General features: G+C 42.7%; 3 protein-coding genes and 10 non-coding genes across 13 annotated transcripts; 6 read left to right on the top strand and 7 right to left on the bottom strand.

The window, feature by feature from the left end:
- Window positions 1–227: 227 nt before the first annotated feature.
- On the bottom strand, window positions 228–300 carry TRNAK-UUU (transfer RNA lysine (anticodon UUU)). Its single transcript has one exon. It is a non-coding gene; the product is annotated as a tRNA-Lys (tRNA).
- Window positions 301–2,607: 2,307 nt separating this feature from the next.
- Window positions 2,608–2,689, top strand: TRNAS-AGA (transfer RNA serine (anticodon AGA)). The gene has a single exon. It is a non-coding gene; the product is annotated as a tRNA-Ser (tRNA).
- A 1,306-nt stretch (window positions 2,690–3,995) lies between these two features.
- On the top strand, window positions 3,996–4,089 carry TRNAI-UAU (transfer RNA isoleucine (anticodon UAU)). The gene is made up of 2 exons: window positions 3,996–4,033; window positions 4,054–4,089. It is a non-coding gene; the product is annotated as a tRNA-Ile (tRNA).
- Window positions 4,090–4,262: 173 nt separating this feature from the next.
- On the bottom strand, window positions 4,263–8,876 carry LOC140708098 (histone H2B 1/2/3/4/6). The gene has a single exon (XM_078378286.1). It carries the CDS (start codon window positions 8,848–8,850, stop codon window positions 8,470–8,472), a length of 381 nt encoding a protein of 126 aa, XP_078234412.1. The 5' UTR covers window positions 8,851–8,876; the 3' UTR covers window positions 4,263–8,469.
- Window positions 4,455–4,526, top strand: TRNAG-UCC (transfer RNA glycine (anticodon UCC)). Its single transcript has one exon. It is a non-coding gene; the product is annotated as a tRNA-Gly (tRNA).
- On the bottom strand, window positions 7,174–7,247 carry TRNAI-AAU (transfer RNA isoleucine (anticodon AAU)). Its single transcript has one exon. It is a non-coding gene; the product is annotated as a tRNA-Ile (tRNA).
- Window positions 8,877–9,186: 310 nt separating the features above from the next.
- Window positions 9,187–9,654, top strand: LOC110087650 (histone H2A type 2-C-like). The gene has a single exon (XM_020809513.3). The coding sequence runs from the start codon at window positions 9,228–9,230 to the stop codon at window positions 9,615–9,617; it is 390 nt and encodes a 129-aa protein (XP_020665172.2). The 5' UTR covers window positions 9,187–9,227; the 3' UTR covers window positions 9,618–9,654.
- A 2,448-nt stretch (window positions 9,655–12,102) lies between these two features.
- Window positions 12,103–16,197, top strand: LOC110087648 (histone H3). Its single transcript, XM_078378282.1, has one exon. It carries the CDS (start codon window positions 12,142–12,144, stop codon window positions 12,550–12,552), a length of 411 nt encoding a protein of 136 aa, XP_078234408.1. The 5' UTR covers window positions 12,103–12,141; the 3' UTR covers window positions 12,553–16,197.
- On the bottom strand, window positions 13,523–13,605 carry TRNAL-CAG (transfer RNA leucine (anticodon CAG)). Its single transcript has one exon. It is a non-coding gene; the product is annotated as a tRNA-Leu (tRNA).
- Window positions 14,093–14,164, bottom strand: TRNAM-CAU (transfer RNA methionine (anticodon CAU)). The gene has a single exon. It is a non-coding gene; the product is annotated as a tRNA-Met (tRNA).
- Window positions 15,574–15,655, bottom strand: TRNAS-GCU (transfer RNA serine (anticodon GCU)). Its single transcript has one exon. It is a non-coding gene; the product is annotated as a tRNA-Ser (tRNA).
- TRNAV-UAC (transfer RNA valine (anticodon UAC)) lies at window positions 15,998–16,070 on the top strand. Its single transcript has one exon. It is a non-coding gene; the product is annotated as a tRNA-Val (tRNA).
- A 471-nt stretch (window positions 16,198–16,668) lies between the features above and the next one.
- On the bottom strand, window positions 16,669–16,742 carry TRNAI-AAU (transfer RNA isoleucine (anticodon AAU)). The gene has a single exon. It is a non-coding gene; the product is annotated as a tRNA-Ile (tRNA).
- Window positions 16,743–18,217: the final 1,475 nt, after the last annotated feature.

Below are 18,217 nucleotides of genomic sequence, written 5' to 3'. Positions count from 1 at the left end.
GAACACACAGAGAGTGGCATCAAACAGTCTGGCACCACACACACCGTGTTTGCCTCTAGTAAGGAGTAAGATGGAATAAAGCTAGATGAAGGGGCAACGTGAGCTGCGGTAGCATCCAATGGAATACCATTCTACCTTGAAAGGCCCTGCTAAGAAGGAAAAACAAATCCAGGAGGTGAAAAGATGACACTCTGTTGACCATTTTATTTACTAAAATAAAGAGATTGCGCCTGAACAGGGACTTGAACCCTGGACCCTCAGATTAAAAGTCTGATGCTCTACCAACTGAGCTACCCAGGCCTCTTTTCATAATTTCCAGAGAACAAGTATTCTGGTTTTTAAAAAATGCAAAGAAAATAAACTGACCCAAACCTGTGATTTGCAAATCATTTTATATTTTTTTCTTTTCTTTTTTTGTTTGACATTTTATCATTGTGTCCTTTTCCTTCCTCCTTTCAAGCCAAGGCACCCTCATAAGCCAATCACAAAGACAAAGAATACACACTCTCAGACAAGGCACTAGTAAATAGAATCAGCTCACACATTCATCAGGCAGACAAAATAAATATAGGACGGTGAACCAGCTTTATCTGGTTCTGCTTTGGCCACAGGTGGGTCTTCGGTGACCAAAGTCCTGAAGGCACAAGATAGTTTATGTTTAAAGATTTACTATTTGTCTTAGCTTGGTTGCACCAGGAAAATGGTGACAGACTTTAGATGCTGTGCACATGAGATAGAGACTGTATACAGACAGACGGAACGTGTTTGGATCTGGCTGCACTCAGACGTGAGTTTGCATTTGCTGTCATCTACTGTACCATTGCTGGTTTTCAGTACACCTCAGCATAAGTTTGTGTATCGCCACCTCTTCTTGTCTACAGAGGGCTACCATGGCTTTATGGGTCAAATGGAAGATCCTGGGTTCAGATTCCAAGGGTACCTACATTTCTTCCAGTTGGAAACTGCCCTGTCTTTTGGGATGGGTGGAATCATACCTATCATGGCAACTAAAAAAAATAAAATACCGGGAACACTTATCAACAAAAGATACAGCAGAGAAATCCAAAAACTACAAACCGTGATGGTTACCTTCTTCCAAGCATGGCAACAAACTGGAACAAGTTCAGAGGAGAGCAACGAAGAGGACCAAGGGGCTGGAAACCAAGCCCGCCGAGGAAAGACTGAAAGAACTGGGCCTCTTTAGCCTTGATAAATGAAGACTGAGGGTTGTTATGATAGCACTTTTCAAATATTTGAAAGGCTGTCCTACAGAGGAGGGGCAGGATCTGTTCTCGATCATCCCAGAGTGCAGGACACACAACAATGGGCTCAAGTTACAGGAAGCCAGATTTCAGTTGAATGTCAGGAAAAACTTCCTAACTGTTAGAGTAGTATGACAACGCAACCAATGACCTGGGGAGGTGGTGAGTGCTCCAACACTGGAGGCATCTCAAGAGAAGCTTAGATAACCACCTGGCTGATATCCTTTGATTTGTATTCCTTCATTGAGCAAGGGGTTGGACTTGATGGCCTTATAGAACCTGTTCCAACTTCAGGATACTCTACCTTAACAATGGTCATGGTAGAACAGTAGTTGGGTGATCATATGTGTAAGGTGAATTAAAGTATTGTATTCACGTGTGCTTTTCTAGAGCTCCTCCTCCATAAGAAAAGAAGAAACCACTTCTTAGTATTCTCAGAATTGACCTGATGGTACCCAATGAATGAATGATTAGTTAGTCAATAATGAATTTAATGACTATTTTACTTAATAACTAACTCATTACTAACATACAGCCAGCTGAAGACAATGAGTATATACTGTGCATGATTAGGTTTGTGTCCAGCCTATGAGGCCTGTTCTGCTAGGATCTCACCAAGCTGAGCCATACGTGAATTGTCCCATTCATACTACTACTAAGTTGTTACATGCCATCAATTCACCTCTGACTCATAGCAAGCCTATCAATGAGTACACTCCAAAATGTCCTATCATGAACAATGTTGCTCTTGCAAACTTAAGGTTGTGGTTCCTAAATGGAGTCAATCCATTTCATGGTTGGTCTTCCTCTTTTCCTACGGTCTCCAATTTTTCCTGGTATCCGTGTTGGGTTAAGCCTACAGATCAAGAGTCTTTAAAATGATGAAATGAGGAATCACAATAATTTGTTGTCATTGAATGTATATACACTGTATACACACATGCAACAAAATTCACAAAGAACACTCAGAATGAAACATCAACCAGGTTTGATATCAAGTCAAAAAAATCTCCTTCAACTGACATCAGAGAGACCTTCTTAAATGGAATGCTGTGCCTTGTGGCTTTGAATGTGTTTTTTGGTGTTGATTTTGTTTACCATTTTTAGTGTGGTTATTTGTTCAATTCTTTTAAAATATTTGTATATGTATTTATTTATTTGTACACTGTTTTTAACTTTTAACAATTGTATTTGAACAATGTTAAGCTGCCTTGGGTCCTTTTAAAGGAGAAAAGTCGGGTAAAAATATTTGAAATAAATAAATAAACAATTCAGCATGCAGAAAAGAAGCTACAACTGGGGTTACTTCCCTAAGATGACACGCGAAAATGATTTAAGGCAAGTAGTAGTCGTGGCCGAGTGGTTAAGGCGATGGACTAGAAATCCATTGGGGTCTCCCCGCGCAGGTTCGAATCCTGCCGACTACGAGCATATAGAAAGGAACGGTGCTAAACCTCGTTTCTCCCTTTTTATTATTTATTATGGAGGTTTGCCACATTTTCAAGACCTCTTTCAAGACGCAGACATTTTATTTTCACTAATTGCATCCATATTCTCGCTTTGAAAAAACAGAGAGAATCTTGGTCATGGGGTCGTTTCAAATCAGATCGGAGGAAAAGCCGAGATTTCCTACCACGATTTTTCCAAGATGGTGAAATATTTGATATGTCTTATACTCTTACACCAACTATGAACGTGTCTGGATCCATCCTCATGATTTTTCCCCTAACCCATGTCCCTTGGCAGTCTTCGAAATCAGAATATTCACTCTCTGCTTGATTAAAAGGAGGTGTAAATGACTGCCAAGCTTTTCACGTGATCGCCTTTGCACGTGGGAACCAGACCTCAAAGGGCTGTTGCACACCCGAACGCCGTCGCACATGCAGGTTGTGCGTGTGAGTTTGTGTGTGCGAAACATTTTAACGACCATCAGGATGGCTGTGCGGTCTAAAGCCCTGTATTAAAGCCCCAACTTCTTCCTGGGGCGTGAGTTTGAATCCCACTCTTGGTGAACCAGATACAAAGCCTACTGGATTTTCCAGTTCTCAAGAAGAACGTGTCATGAAGTCTTGGACGGTGAAACTTGATTCGGGTGGTTGAGGGAGACAAGAAAATCCATCAGCTTTGCATTTTTTAATCTAATTAGGATAATGAGATAGTATGTCAAGACTACTGGGGTGTCGGATGCGTTTAGTGAACCTGAAGTGTGTGCTTCTAATACAGTGATTTCAAGCTATGTCATCTGAGAAAGAATGCTGTGTGACTAGAAAGATTGCCTCATTCACACTGAGCAGCGCCTGATCCTATTTAAAGCTGTCTTTGTCTTCTCTTGTGTGAGACGGTATCAGAGCCTACACAGGAAGAGAGAGGGGACCTCCTTTCAGTCCATATAACGCGTCAAGACTCAAGTGATTAGCAGGAGCTGTGAATTAATGAGAGGACAGGGCACTCTTTGCAATATTTTTAAAAATCGGATTATAGACATTTTTTTTTCTGTTAGCTTAAAACGAAGTGGACCCCTCCACGCCTCTAAGTTAAAAATCTAAAATTATAGATCTTGCAGGATATCTGAAATCAACCCCACCTAAGTTTTAGTACCGTAATTAATTTAAATGATTTCTTATCTATTTTACACTTAAGCCTTCCAGGAAACAAAGGAGAGGGGAAGAAAAAAAGAAAGAAATCCTTTAAGAATCACGCAAGGGACTCTATTCCAAACGCTGAAGAACAGAAGCTCCAGTGGCGCAATCGGTTAGCGCGCGGTACTTATACAGCAGTACTTGTGAAAGCAATGCCGAGGTTGTGAGTTCGAGCCTCACCTGGAGCATTAATTTTGCCCCCCAAATTGAGATTCTCCTGCCCTTTCCGATCACTGGTGTTTAACTCCAGCATCGGAAGATGTACTTTTGCCCATTGATTGGGGCCAATCCAGCTTCAAAAGTAATAGAAAAAGAAAGGGGCAGAACTCAATTAAGCTTTTAACTTAATACGGCCTTTGTGGGGGGGTGAGGGTTGGGAAGAAAGGTCAACGATCGATTCAAAGGAGTGAGGACATCGTGAAAAATTTTTGCATTAAATGATTGAAAGGTCCAGCTCTTTTCAGACAGTTGAGTTGAGAGCGCCACCGTATGGAAACTCACAATATAATTCCCGTATTTCTTAAGGTTTGTAGCAACGATGTTTCCTCGCAAAGCGTTGGTGGTATAGTGGTGAGCATAGCTGCCTTCCAAGCAGTTGACCCGGGTTCGATTCCCGGCCAACGCAGTTTCCTTTTTTTTTCTCCCTTCTGCCCTCCTCTATCTTTTTATTCCCATAGCAAAATAAAAGTACAGTATTTACATTTTGTTTCCAAGGCGAGATAAGGCATATCTGCCAAAGCAAAGTACTCAGATAATTCCAACTTCTAAGGCCATTTTTTTTATAAAAGGCATCGTATTTAAAAAGCTAAACTAAGCCCTCCTATGAGCAACATTTCCTATGCTACAGTTCTTATGGCAAAGAGAAACAAGCCAACACTACCCATAGTAACTCAGCTATTGCTCTCCAGATGTCTAACAAGAGATGGTTATGGTGCTGGAGGACAGATGGAGTCCCAGAAGATCGAAGTAAGGTCCACTGTAAAACCTTTGTAAGCACCAAACAAAGCTGTGAATAAGCTTCAGAGTTCAAAAGAACTTCACAGTACCCATGGAGCAAAACAGGACGGGGGAGAATCAACAGCATGGGGTTACAATTGCAAAATCTGCAGCTCTGAACACTATCAAGGCAAACTTGAAGCAGATCCGTGTTAAATCCAATTGAATGGTTTCTACTCAGTACAAAACAGATGCCAAGTCACACCGATATATGGTCAACCATTTTTAAGTATTAACGTGAGTAATACTTAAGTGTAATATTTAATACCGCCTAGAGTGGTCATATCGACAAGATAGGCAGGATATAAATAGAATAAATAAATACATATAAGAGTTAGGAGGTCTACAAAGGCTTTATATCTCTGTTTAAAAACATTTTGACACAATGGGGTTGTACTTTATGAGGCGCAACAGGTATGTAGGCATCCTTCAGTCTCGAGAGACTATGGTAACATGCTCTGTATGGAGGACTTGGAACAGCATCTAGTGTGGCTGAGAAGGCCAATTCGAGAGTGACCATCCCTTCCACACTGAAGACAAATACATTCTGTCCCCTGTCCAGCTCCCTGATTTTGCTGGTTTTGGGACTGCCTCTTTGCCTCGGCCTGCTGGACAAGGGTCTCTTCAAATTGGGAGAGGCTGTGATGCACCACCTGCCTCCAGGCTGAATGCTCAGACGTCAGGGTTTCCCATCTGTTGAGGTCCATTCCTAAGGCCTTCAGATCCCGCTTGCAGATGTCCTTATATCATAGCTGTGGTCTTCCTCTGGGGCAATTTCCTTGCACTAATTCCCCATACAGGAGATCTTTTGGAATCCAACCATCAGCCATTCTCATGACATGACCAAGCCAACGTAGACTTTGTCTAGAGGGGCGGGGTATAAATTCAATAAAAGTAAAGTAAAGTATTACAAAATCAGCTCTGCAGTTCCAAGACAAGGATGATTACAAAATGACTTGAAATCTGGCTCTGTCTGGTTGCGCTTATGCATTATCTCTTAGTCCTGAGTGGAACAACACCTGGTTTTCCACCTTCTACCACCATTAGCTAAGCTAGTAAGTTATGGAAATGACAATCTAGTCTCTGGGATGGTAAGTTCTCCACTTGCATTGATGACAAGACCTGGTTATCAAGAGACGATGGAATACATTTTGCTCTAATTTGCTCTCCTTGGCTGTTTGTAGGACTAGGAGGCAGAAGTACTATCTTGTCTACAGCACATGCTAGCAAGTTATAAGACTGTTACGAAATTAAGAAGATGCATTGGCACCTCCAATTTTGCATTTAAAAAAAGACTTGGTGATTGTTATACAATTATAATATTTGATCAAAGATTGTTATTTTGTAATTTCTACTCACTTATAACTATGCCAATAAAAATATGGCACTGTCAGCTATCAATTGTACTCAAAGTATTATTTACCTCACCCCCATACCATACTGTCACTCTTTCAGCATCCACAAGGCCACTTGTTAAAAATAAAGAATCAATACAATTTAAAAAATATAATAAAACAACTATGTCTGAAGGGCAATGCCCTTAAGACCAGTGACTTCGAGCCAGGCTTGCTATGTATGTCATCAAATCAAATAAGATACAGACAAAATAATTGTCTATTGTCTATAAATTGTTGTTTATTACCAAGTTTATAGCTCCCTGCTTCCTCTGCCCATTTCTAAAGATTATTATATTTTAATTCCATATAAGGACAACAGCTTTATTAAGACTAACCAAGATGTTAGTAAACAATGTGCCAGGTTTCAAGCTCTCCAGAATTCCTTATCAGGAAGAAGCAGCTAGCAAGCAAAGCAAAGCAAAGGGAGCAGGGAAATTGACTGATGCTTGATAACAGGTCAGCCTGGATTTCTAAAGAAAAGTTCTGGCTTGGGAGAAAGGAAGGATAATGCATCTACACAATGAAATGTAGTGTTCAACAGTTATGCCAAGTTCCCAAAGCTCACGAAAACTTAAACAGCATCAAAGAGTTTTAAAAGTTTCATAAAGTTTGGATTAGATTTTGCCAGGTCCTTATTATTAAACCTAGATGAAGGCTCTAAACACAGTAGCATCTCCAATATTTTATTTAAATTATTTCCCCAAATAACTTCCTTGAACCATCTGTGTGGTACTGGCCAGAAGGACGCTAAATCCTCCAGCACTGGGCCTTGGTTAAAATTCGTTCGTTTGGTAAGAGTTCGTTGATCAGGGGGTAAATGTTCCAAACTGAAAATGTAAAAGTAATAAGGAAGGAAAGAGACGGGTGGGAAAAGGTTAGTGGCCCGTACGGGGATCGAACCCGCGACCTTGGCGTTATTAGCACCACGCTCTAACCAACTGAGCTAACCGGCCACTTTTTGGAGTAATATGTTTAGTAATTGGGAACATATTAACTTAACCCTAAGAGGTGTACAATACCACCACCAGATGGCACCAAACGATAAGGGAGAAGACATCCACAAAAATTTTCAGTCTTGGTTAGAAGACCCTAAAGATTTCCGGAAATCGTAGGAATTTTCCTGTCCTGTGTACATAGTTTACTGACAGGACGAGGCTAATGTGTGTATTCCACCTCTCCTTTTCTTTATACAACTGTTTGAGGGAGAACAGACATGGGTTTACTCTGCCGATTTGATGGACAAGGATTTCCAGAACGACTCCAATATTAACCATGTGTATGCTCTTGAAAAAAAAAACACCTTTGTGGTTTGCAGTGCATGTAATCATTAAACACTGGATCGGTTCACCACCAAAAAGTGCTGGAATCATGCCGGCCTGCGCCTAATCTTGCATTGCCCTTTCTGAAATGAAAATGCATGTACGCAGGGAACACGCAGAAGTAACAAACCTCTGTTGTTACTGCTGGAAAATATCTACTGGCATCTGCTCTCTGACCTTATCCCGCCTGAATCCAAAGTATTTCCGACATTTTTCAGGGAGCTAGTCCCTACAGTATTTTAGTGATGTAAACCCCCGTTGTATACCCATTGTTTCCAGCTTTAAACATGTAAACCGCCTTAGGTTCTTATTAAGGAAAAAAGCGGGATAAAAACATTTAAACAAACAACTAACACTCTGCTATAGCAAAACCAAGAGTGCTATGGCACCTTTAAGACGACCAGGTTTTGTGTCATTAGCTTCCGCCTGCAGTACGCGGAAACGTGTGTAGAAGAGAAAACCTGCCTGTTTTTAAAGTGTAATTAGAACTTTCATGTGGACTGCAAATCCCAGGGTTCTCAAATACTACCAGCTGAGACACAATACACAAGCTAGCACCCCTACTTGATTCCATGGAATTATCCTCCAATGATTTCTTAGAAATTGGCTTCTTCCAGATCTAAGCCCATACTTCTGAGAAGCGAGGGAATTACCATCGTTTGTTGCTGAACATTCTTCATGCCCAAAAGTTTTAAGTCCCTCGATCTCAGAACCAGTGAAAAGAAATTGCAATTAATAAGATCTACAGAAGAAAAAAATAAGATGTAGGGATAATAGCGAGAGCTCTTTTGTTGAGGAAGTGGGTGGCTCTTAAAAGAGCCTTTGTGTCTGTTCGGAAAGGTGGTGGGTGGGTGGTCTACTTGGAGCTGGTGTACTTGGTGACGGCCTTTGTGCCCTCGGAGACGGCGTGCTTGGCCAGCTCTCCGGGCAGGAGGAGCCTGACGGCGGTCTGGATCTCCCGGGAGGTGATGGTGGAGCGCTTGTTGTAATGGGCGAGCCGGGAGGCCTCGGCGGCGATGCGCTCGAAGATGTCGTTGACGAAGGAGTTCATGATGCTCATGGCCTTGGAGGAGATGCCGGTGTCCGGGTGGACCTGCTTGAGGACCTTGTAGACGTAGATGGAGTAGCTCTCCTTGCGGCTCTTCTTGCGCTTCTTGTCGCCTTTCTTCTGCGTCTTGGTTACCGCCTTCTTGGAGCCCTTCTTGGGCGCAGGAGCGGACTTGGCTGGCTCAGGCATGGCTCAACCGCGTCTGCAGAACACACGAAGTGAGAAGCCCGCTCTCCCCGCCTGGTATTTATAGGACTCCCACGCTAATCGCCGTTCCAGAACTGCCCGCTTCTCATTGGCCGGGGAAAGTTTGCGCAACTATGCAAAGTTCGGACTCTCAAACCCTTGGCTTCTATTGGTTAGCATAAATCGCTATTTACTGATTGGGCAGCACGGATAACTAGCTTTTCTATTGGGCAGTTTAAAAAGCTAGAGGAACTCGACCAATAGGAAGTCACATTTTGGAGCTCCAGGACTAAATAAAAAGCCCCGCAGACGATTGCAGCCACCAAACTATTTCCAGAGTTGCGATTTTTTTTCGGAATCTTCGAAGGCCACAGAGCAGAATGTCTGGACGCGGAAAGCAAGGCGGCAAAGCCAGGGCGAAGGCCAAGACCCGCTCCTCCCGGGCCGGCCTGCAGTTCCCGGTGGGTCGCGTCCACCGCCTGCTAAGGAAGGGCAACTACGCCGAGCGGGTGGGCGCCGGGGCCCCCGTCTACCTGGCCGCCGTCCTCGAGTACCTGACGGCCGAGATCCTCGAGCTGGCCGGCAACGCCGCCCGGGACAACAAGAAGACCCGCATCATTCCCCGCCACCTCCAGCTCGCCATCCGCAACGACGAGGAGCTCAACAAGCTGCTGGGGAAAGTCACCATCGCCCAGGGAGGCGTCTTGCCCAACATCCAGGCCGTCTTGCTGCCCAAGAAGACCGAGAGCCACAAGGCGAAAGGAAAATAAATCGTATTTTATCGAAGCCGCAAGGGAAAAAAAACAACCAAACCAAAGGCTCTTTTAAGAGCCACTCACAATTTCACAGAAAGAGCTTTTGTCCTGCATGAAACTTAAAAAAATATATACTTTGGTATCCTTTCTAGTTGCCTTTAAAAAACCACGCAAACGCCTCTTAAGCCCTTCTATCCAGAGGATACAAATGAAGCCAATTGTAATTCTCTTCCAGTCAAGAGGAAGTAATTGTGTTTCTTGAGGTTTGCAACTACATAGCAAAATCTTCCTGCACTGAAGTAGATGAAAGCCTCACTAGATTGTGGCGGAAAGGAAGGCTAGACGGCTGGCCCTTGATGGACCACGAAACTTTCCAAATAAGTAGTCTCAAGACTAGCAAAAGATCCTTATGATACCGTAAAGATTAGCCAAATGCACGAATTTATGAATTTTTGCAATGTAAACAGTTTCAGGCAGGGAGCCCTCTAAGAGTCTATAAGACACGATGTCCCTCTTTCCACCATGTTCCTCTTCCCGCTTTAGCGAGAAAGGAGTTGTGTGTGTGTGTGTTGTTGTTTTTTAAGCACTGAATAAGAGGCCGCGGCGCTTTCGGCGCCAATTTCAAACCCTGTAGTTTTGGCGGCAATTTCAAAAGTCAATTTTTTTTTTCGGGGCGGCAACGTCGAGTCACCAATCCGCTTGGAAGGCGGGCTTTTTCAAAGTACTAATTGTTAAGAGACTTTGTCCTTTAAGGCGATCTACCCCCTAGGGTAGTTTTAAATTTAAAACGGTTTGGGTATGATGTAGATACCTTTACAACGGACTGTTACAGCTGAACCGGATTCACAAGTAGAATTTAAACGGCTTGTAGGAAAATCCTCGAGTTCTTGATGGGGTGGCACCCTCCAAAACCTCAGGTCTGAATCCTTCAAAACGGAGTCTGGGTCCCCATACATAAGCCTGATCCCAAAGCATACCTTCCAAATCTTAAAAAATCATCCTTTTTTTAAAAAAAAGCTGTCCCTCCACATACAGATGGCAACTCACAGTGAGGTGAAAACATCCCTATGCAGGAATTTTTATTTATTTATAATATTTTTGCTTTGCCTTACTTCTTCAAAGGACCCAAGGCAGCTCATATTATTAAAAGGACAACATTCAAAAGCTTTAAAAAATTGGGTATACAAATACTTAAAAATAATTAAACGAGTATTGTAACAAAAACGGTAAGTTTTTCTGTCTGGATACAGGAGATAAATATTGATTTTTGTCACGTTATATCGTACAGTTGTCTCCCTCTCTATAATTAAATTGAAATTAACTGGAATTTACAAATATGGGCAAGTTTTGAAGTTTTTCAGGACTCTTCATCAGGTGAGGGGATTAAAAGAAAATTCAGGTAGAAGAAGCAGGAGTGGCAATCTGCCACCTAGTTTAGGAAAATACTGTACATTGGTTCTCTGGGCAGCAAAAGGAAGATCTCTAAACATCAGCCCATTTTACTTTCAGAAATTTGATTTCTCCAGTCTAATGTGCGCTGGTAATTTAAAATTTACACACCTACCATGTAGTCTATAATCTCCATTTTAAGAAATGAGTTCAGCTAGACTTTGGGGTTATAACAGCTGACCAGTTGGGAACCTTCCCCAACCACATGCTGGTTCTACCACCTCTTCTGATGAATAGTTCAGCAGAACTCAAAAGCTTGCACGTGTTTTTCTGACATTTTGGCCCTGACTAATAAAGGTAGCCCCCCCCAACTGTAGGTTTTGTTTTCCATGTGAAGCAGAACTGTTAGGTGTGAGTTTGAATGTCACTATATGGTTTCAGCTCCTGCGCTGGAAAACTTGGTTCAATACAAGCCCACTCAGAGGTACCCACTGAGTTTTCCTCATTTTACTCTGGAGAAACTGTATGTGGCTTTAAAGCCTAAAGTGCGTGGGGTCCCTGAGAAAACAACTCCAGTCAGAAAGTATGCCCACTAATTGCAGTAAGGTTTACTCCCAAGTAAAGTTCCATACCTATAGCATTACTAATTTAGTCTCACATAATATCTTTCTTAAGAAATGTGTATTTCTCCCAAACTTTCCCCCTCATTGCAACAGATTTCAAAGGCCCACATTTCTGACATTCATGATTTCTGACTTTTCAGCTGCGTGCGAAATCTTAATAATTTCCTGATTTAAAAAAAAACAACTAAATTGCTCTGGAGGAAAGGGTCAGGAGGAGCGGTGCTCTGGGGAAACCTTTAAGGACAAAAGCTAATACATGGTTTACTTCTAGTTTCCATCTGGTTTGCTTAAGGAGAAAGCCTGAGCGCCTCAGGGAAAGGAGGGAGGGTTGATGGGGGGGGTGTTGCAATATCTGCGTCCAATCAATATCAAGCCCGGGAAATTCAAACCGTGCAACGGTCCCCCTGGCCCCTCTCAGCCAATCAGGGCACAGGGCTTGGCTATAAAAAGCCGGGGGACAAGCGCTCCTCACTTATTTTTTGCAGCTCTTTGCGGAAGAAGGTCTTGGAGCGCGAAGGAGAGGCGAAATGGCTCGCACCAAGCAAACCGCTCGGAAGTCCACTGGTGGCAAGGCCCCTCGCAAGCAGCTGGCTACAAAGGCTGCCCGGAAAAGCGCTCCTGCTACCGGAGGGGTGAAGAAGCCCCACCGCTACCGCCCCGGCACTGTCGCCTTGAGAGAGATCCGGCGCTACCAGAAGTCCACCGAGCTCCTGATCCGCAAGCTGCCTTTCCAGCGCCTGGTGCGGGAGATCGCCCAGGATTTCAAGACCGACCTGCGCTTCCAGAGCTCGGCCGTCATGGCCTTGCAAGAGGCCAGCGAGGCTTACCTGGTGGGGCTCTTCGAGGACACCAACCTGTGCGCCATCCACGCCAAGCGGGTCACCATCATGCCCAAGGACATCCAGCTGGCCAGGCGCATCCGCGGCGAGAGGGCATAAAAGGAGAACGACCACCCTGTGAAACCAAAAGGCTCTTTTAAGAGCCACCACTTGCTCCCAAAAAAAGCTGGAACCCAAAATATTGTAGTTGGCTTAAACGGTGCAGGAGGTGAAGCGATGGGGGTGAGATTCGCACGGGTGGCTTTTAGGGCTTGGAAAACTTGATCTGCGCTTGAAAACCTTTGGGCAGGATCAGTTTTGGAAAGGAGTTGCAGTTTTATTTCAGAAGGCATGGATTGGGATATTTGGGGGGGGGAACCATTTAAGAATCCTACTCTAGCAACTCGGCCCGCTTTCCGGCAAAAAGAAACTGGTACATTGAAGTCGAGGCGAAAAGACCGCAAATGGGGTAAAGTAGGTCTCCAGAACTTGGACATGAGATCCCATCATCCTTGGTCTAGTTAAACTCAGCGGGAGTTCTTGCTTTCCAGCGCTTAGAGGGTTCTCCGTACCATGAATGAAAAACAACCGGCTTATTCATGATCCAGAGAAAGGTACTACAGTACATGAACCTTCAGCGTAATAAAAGGGCACGCTTTTGCATTTAGGAAAATAGTGCCTTTTTAAATAGCGCCCGTTTTTCTATACTACAGTACTTAGGTGCTGATTTCCACGTGCTTTTTGTCCTTGTGTATAGCTTTCATGTCCAGAAGGAGGAGTCTCTTCTCACCGCAGGGTTGCAAAGGCAGAGGAAAACCAAGTGCACCGCTTCCACCTCTTTGAGCAAAGATGGGGTATCATTATAACACACATTTTAAAAATAGTATCTAATTGGATCTTGTTACATGAAACTACACAATGTTACAGGTTCACGAAACTAAAAGGGAGGCGATCCGGAGCCGGTAGCTAGCGACTCTCCGTTAATTTTCTTACGTTCTCACGTGGGCAAAGCATTCTTTGAAAAGACAAGACTTCTCTACGACCTGGAGGAGAAAAAAAATCAGAATGGGAGGCAAGAAAAAGTTGCATTTGTCAGGAGTGGGATTCGAACCCACGCCTCCAGGGGAGACTGCGACCTGAACGCAGCGCCTTAGACCGCTCGGCCATCCTGACTGCCTGGAAAAAGCAGCTTCCGCTCCTCCTCCTGAGTATGATTTTGCTGTTCCTTTTGACAATTTTGGAGGGATGTGTAAGCGATCTGTCGCTGTATTTGTTAATATGGGGGAGAGGGAATATGGGCATTCAAAAATATCGCGCCCCCCCTCAGCTGCTGAGCAAGGCGACAAAGAAAGCCAAACCTTTCGCTCACAATGGCCGATCAAAATAGGAAGGCAGTGGCTTTTTAAGATGTCTTTTCCAGATTTAATCTTGCAATTTATATGATGGAAGGATAACAATCCAGGGAGCCTGTTCCAAAAATCATTTTTTGGGCTTCATTGGGGGAAAAGAATCATCCAACCTTTCTTTTTCTTAAGCACAGATAAGTTTTCTATGGTTGCAAGTGGACTCCCCTAAATAAATGGAGAAATTGATTCTCAATGTCTGTTCGCTGGAAGAAAATTAACCATTTTTCTTAACAAATAGGAGGAAAAATACAGGTTAGCAGAGGATGGTTTCGATCCATCGACCTCTGGGTTATGGGCCCAGCACGCTTCCGCTGCGCCACTCTGCTCGCTTGAAAATAGTGTCTGTACTTACCTACTTGTAAGACAGTGTACACATTTAGCTACCTTTTTGCTTTTCTGAAAAGGGAATATTTGTATTTGATAATAAGGTTTGACTTTGTAAATATCCTCCATGCCTCTATATTATCGCCTGTCAAACACCAAACAACATTGCCTAGCCATTACTTTGTTTTAATAATGCTTTTGTTTAGCATTTTTAATATAATGTTTATTTAATTGTTTACGTCTGTGAATAAGTTTTTTTTTAGCTAATATTTTTAAAGATGTAATAAGCTACCTTGGGTGCCTTTATGGAGAAGGGCGAGAAAACTATTTTACATAAATAAATAATAAATGGTCATCCATAGCCGAAAAGTAAATTACATGTATGCTCTCTGTTAATTTTTTAAAAAACACTGCTTAAAACACCTCTTGAACATTTGACAAATGTTGAGTTGCTACTGCAGGTAGCTACCAAAGTCAATTTAAAAAAAAAATGAAGCGTCTTTACAAGACTGCTTCAAAACCCCTTTAAGTGCTAGTGTGAAGTATAAATTTCAAATATTTAATGCAGACAAATGCATTAGGAAATCTGAAAGTCAACTGGCCGTGCATGCAGTTTGCCCTGCCCATCCACCCCATTGGGAGTAATCAAAAAGGCAGGATACATTTGCGATATCGCAACATAAGCAGGGCAGGTCTTTTGTAAAGCCAATGCATCTTAATTGTCAATTCAATGAAGATCAAACGGCTCTGACATATTTTGCATTACCTTAGAGAAGGCTTGCAAATAGGTATCATGGTTCAACATGGACAATAATGTTAGGAATATTGGAAAGCAGCAGGAAGAGAGGGCGACTGAACATGAGATGGATTGACACAATAAAGGAAACCATGACCTCGCGTTTGGATATTGTGTAGCTGCATGGATGTTTCCAGAGAGTGTAGCTGTTGCATAAACTGGCCTAGAGGAACTGTTAGATTGTACATTTCTGGGTGCCAAGACTGCACTTCTCCTATTCAATAAATTTGCCTTGTACCTCTGCTGATGAAGATGATTTGGCCTTCATCCCTTTTTTTAGTCTTCTCACCTCTCTTTCTGGATGTTGGGGCTCTCAAGGGTTAAGGCACCTGTTTTGAAGAAGGCTGGCGTCTTGTAAAATGCAGTAGCCCAAGGTGAGGGATCAAGTCTTCAGAGTACAGAATCCACTCGGGTATCAAAATCGGATTTTCAGTCCATTATTTTGCAATAGAAAGAGCGGATCTGTGAATACAAACCTATCTCGCATCCCCAGAGTTCAAACATAGCTTTTCAAAATGATTTGAGCTATCGCTAAAGGCCAACGAAGATAAGTATGTATTGCACAAACTGAAAAATGAAAAGTGATGGGGAGGGGAAAAAAAAGGAATTTTAGACCGACGAAGGTGGGATTCGAACCCACGCGTGCAGAGCACAATGGATTAGCAGTCCATCGCCTTAACCACTCGGCCACCTCGTCTTGACGGCCTTATGCGCTTGATCCACCTGTATTTGAGTTGGAAGGGAAACATGACCTAGGACTTTTTTTAAAAAAAACACTGGTGGATTGCTCATAGCATTGCCTGTAACTTTTGGAAGAGTCCACTCCAAATGATAAAAAATAAATGCAAAGGGGAGAAAAGAAATTAATGGAGTTCGACCGTTCCCTCAAAGAAAGAAAACAAGTACTGTATTTAAAATTTCCATATACTGTACGTAGATGTGTTCAAATTGCCTTAAATTTATGTTTAGCCTTTCGGTTTTCACTGTGTGAAGATTTAGTTTTTCTCATAAGGAATAAAATCGAAGACTTTTTCAAGTTGGTTCCATAGTGTAGTGGTTATCACGTCTGCTTTACACGCAGAAGGTCCTGGGTTCGAGCCCCAGTGGAACCACTTTGCGTTTTTAAAAAATCAAGTCAAAGGAAAAATTATACAGTAACGATTTAGATTTCCTGCTTATATAGGAACCCCTGCTGCCTTAGTAACTAGATCGAACGGTGCCGCAGGAACGCCATTAAAATGATTACAAGTAACGTGCGGTTCGTTACATAGTAGTTTCAATATGTTTCACAAACCCGTTCGCAAAATGTTAAGTCTTCTTGCAGGGAGCTTTCCCTTTTCCCCCCTGGATGTTATAACCCACAATTTAAGATTTCCAATTCTGGTTTTTCGGATGATTAATTTTTATTTTATTTATTTATTTTATTTATATCCCGCCTATCTGGTCGGTTAACCTTTTATACTTTCTCCTTCCTACAATCTGCAAAGAGAAGACCCATTGATTACTGCCAATTGATTCCTTAGAAGAGGCGGGGGAGAAATCTGAATTAATGAGGACGTTATTGGAAGCTGAACGACTAGGATTAAGCGGGAAACAAGATGAAAAATCTCCGTTTTGAAATGCAAGATGATTTACTGTACATTTAAAGAAAACACAGATGGATTAAATGCTCAAAGTTCCTTTTTGCATGGTTATCCAAAACTAACCGTGTGGCCCGTACGGGGATCGAACCCGCGACCTTGGCGTTATTAGCACCACGCTCTAACCAACTGAGCTAACCGGCCATCTGGGAAAGGCTTCTAGGTCCTCAGATACATACCACAAAACACCACCTAATTTAAATTCGTCCAGATTAATGCCCGTATTATATGGGTAAAAATTGACCTGTGGAACACGGAATAATCCGTAAAAATTGTGTTTTATTCATTTATTTATTTATTTTATTTATATCCCGCTTATCTGTGGTTTATATCCCGCTTATCTGTGGTTAAGACCACTCTAGGCGGCTAGAAAAAAAAACTTCCTGATCCGACATCGTGGGAAAAGCCTGTCAACTCTGCATGTTGTGTCAAGGCGATGGCCTTTACTGGTTCAACCACTGGTGGCTGGAGATATTTTTTTTATGTCTTGTTTTATGACTTGAGTATTAAACTGATCTTGGACATTCGGCTGATTGTCCCCAGTTAGCTGTGTTTTGATTTTAATTTTAATGTTAGAATGAATTCAATCCTATTTTATTTTTGCAGTTCTGCTGTCATTTTTGTTCCCCTTTCGTTTGTTACCTGTTTTTTGGAATCCCTTGATGTTCTTGGACTACAACTCCCAGAAATCTTGGTCAGAACAGGTAGTGCTGAAGGCTTCTGGGAGCTGTAGTCCAAGAACATCTGGGGACCCAAGGTTGGGAACCACTGCCTTTAGGACAGGGGTAGGCAATTAATTTCTATGGGGGGGGCACATGAAAAATCTGAACTGTCTTCAGGGGCCGAACCAACTTTACTGAAAAATAAAACAGTGATGTTATGATTGTTTTTATTTTAAACTTGTTGATCTTCACAAATACTAAAGAAGTTTTTTGTGGTATGTTAAAGATAAGCAGCTGCTCAGCTTTAGACAAAAAGCTATAAATGGTTTTGAAGTTCAAAACTGTCTGCGCGCTGGACAGGAGCAGTTCGCGGGCCGTATGTGGCCCTCGGGCTGCACTTTGCCTAGGTCTGCCTTAGGAGGTAATGAGTGAAAAAATGTACATACAGTATATCACAGAAGTGAGTACTCCTCTTCACATTTCATAAATATTTTAGTATATCTTTTCGTGTGACAACACCGAAGATATGTCACTTGGCTACAATGGAAAGCAGTGAGTATACAGCTTGTATAACCATTTAAATGTGCTGTCCCTTCAAAATAACGCAACACACAGCCATTAATGTCTAAACCGCTGACAACAAAAGTGAGTACACCCCTAAGTGATAATGTTCCAGTTGGGCCCAAGTAGCCATTTTTCCTGCCTGGTGTCATGAGACCCCTTTAATGTCACAAGTCTCAGGTGTCCAAACTGGGCACAAAGTGTCAATATTTTGTGTGGCCACCATTATTTTCCAGCACTGCCTTAACCCTCTTGGGCACAGAGTTCACCAGAGCTTCACAGGTTGCCACTGGAGTCCTCTTCCACTCCTCCATGACAACATCACAGAGCTGGTGAAGATTAGAGACCTTGCGCACCTCCACCTTCAATTTCAGAATGCCCCACAGATGCTCAATA

The sequence above is a fragment of the Pogona vitticeps genome, chromosome 6 (genome assembly GCF_051106095.1).
Source record: "Pogona vitticeps strain Pit_001003342236 chromosome 6, PviZW2.1, whole genome shotgun sequence".
NCBI classification, from domain to species: Eukaryota; Metazoa; Chordata; class Lepidosauria; order Squamata; family Agamidae; genus Pogona; species Pogona vitticeps.
The sequence above is the reverse complement of the archived record's forward strand: the minus strand, read 5'-3'. Positions and strand labels throughout refer to the sequence as shown.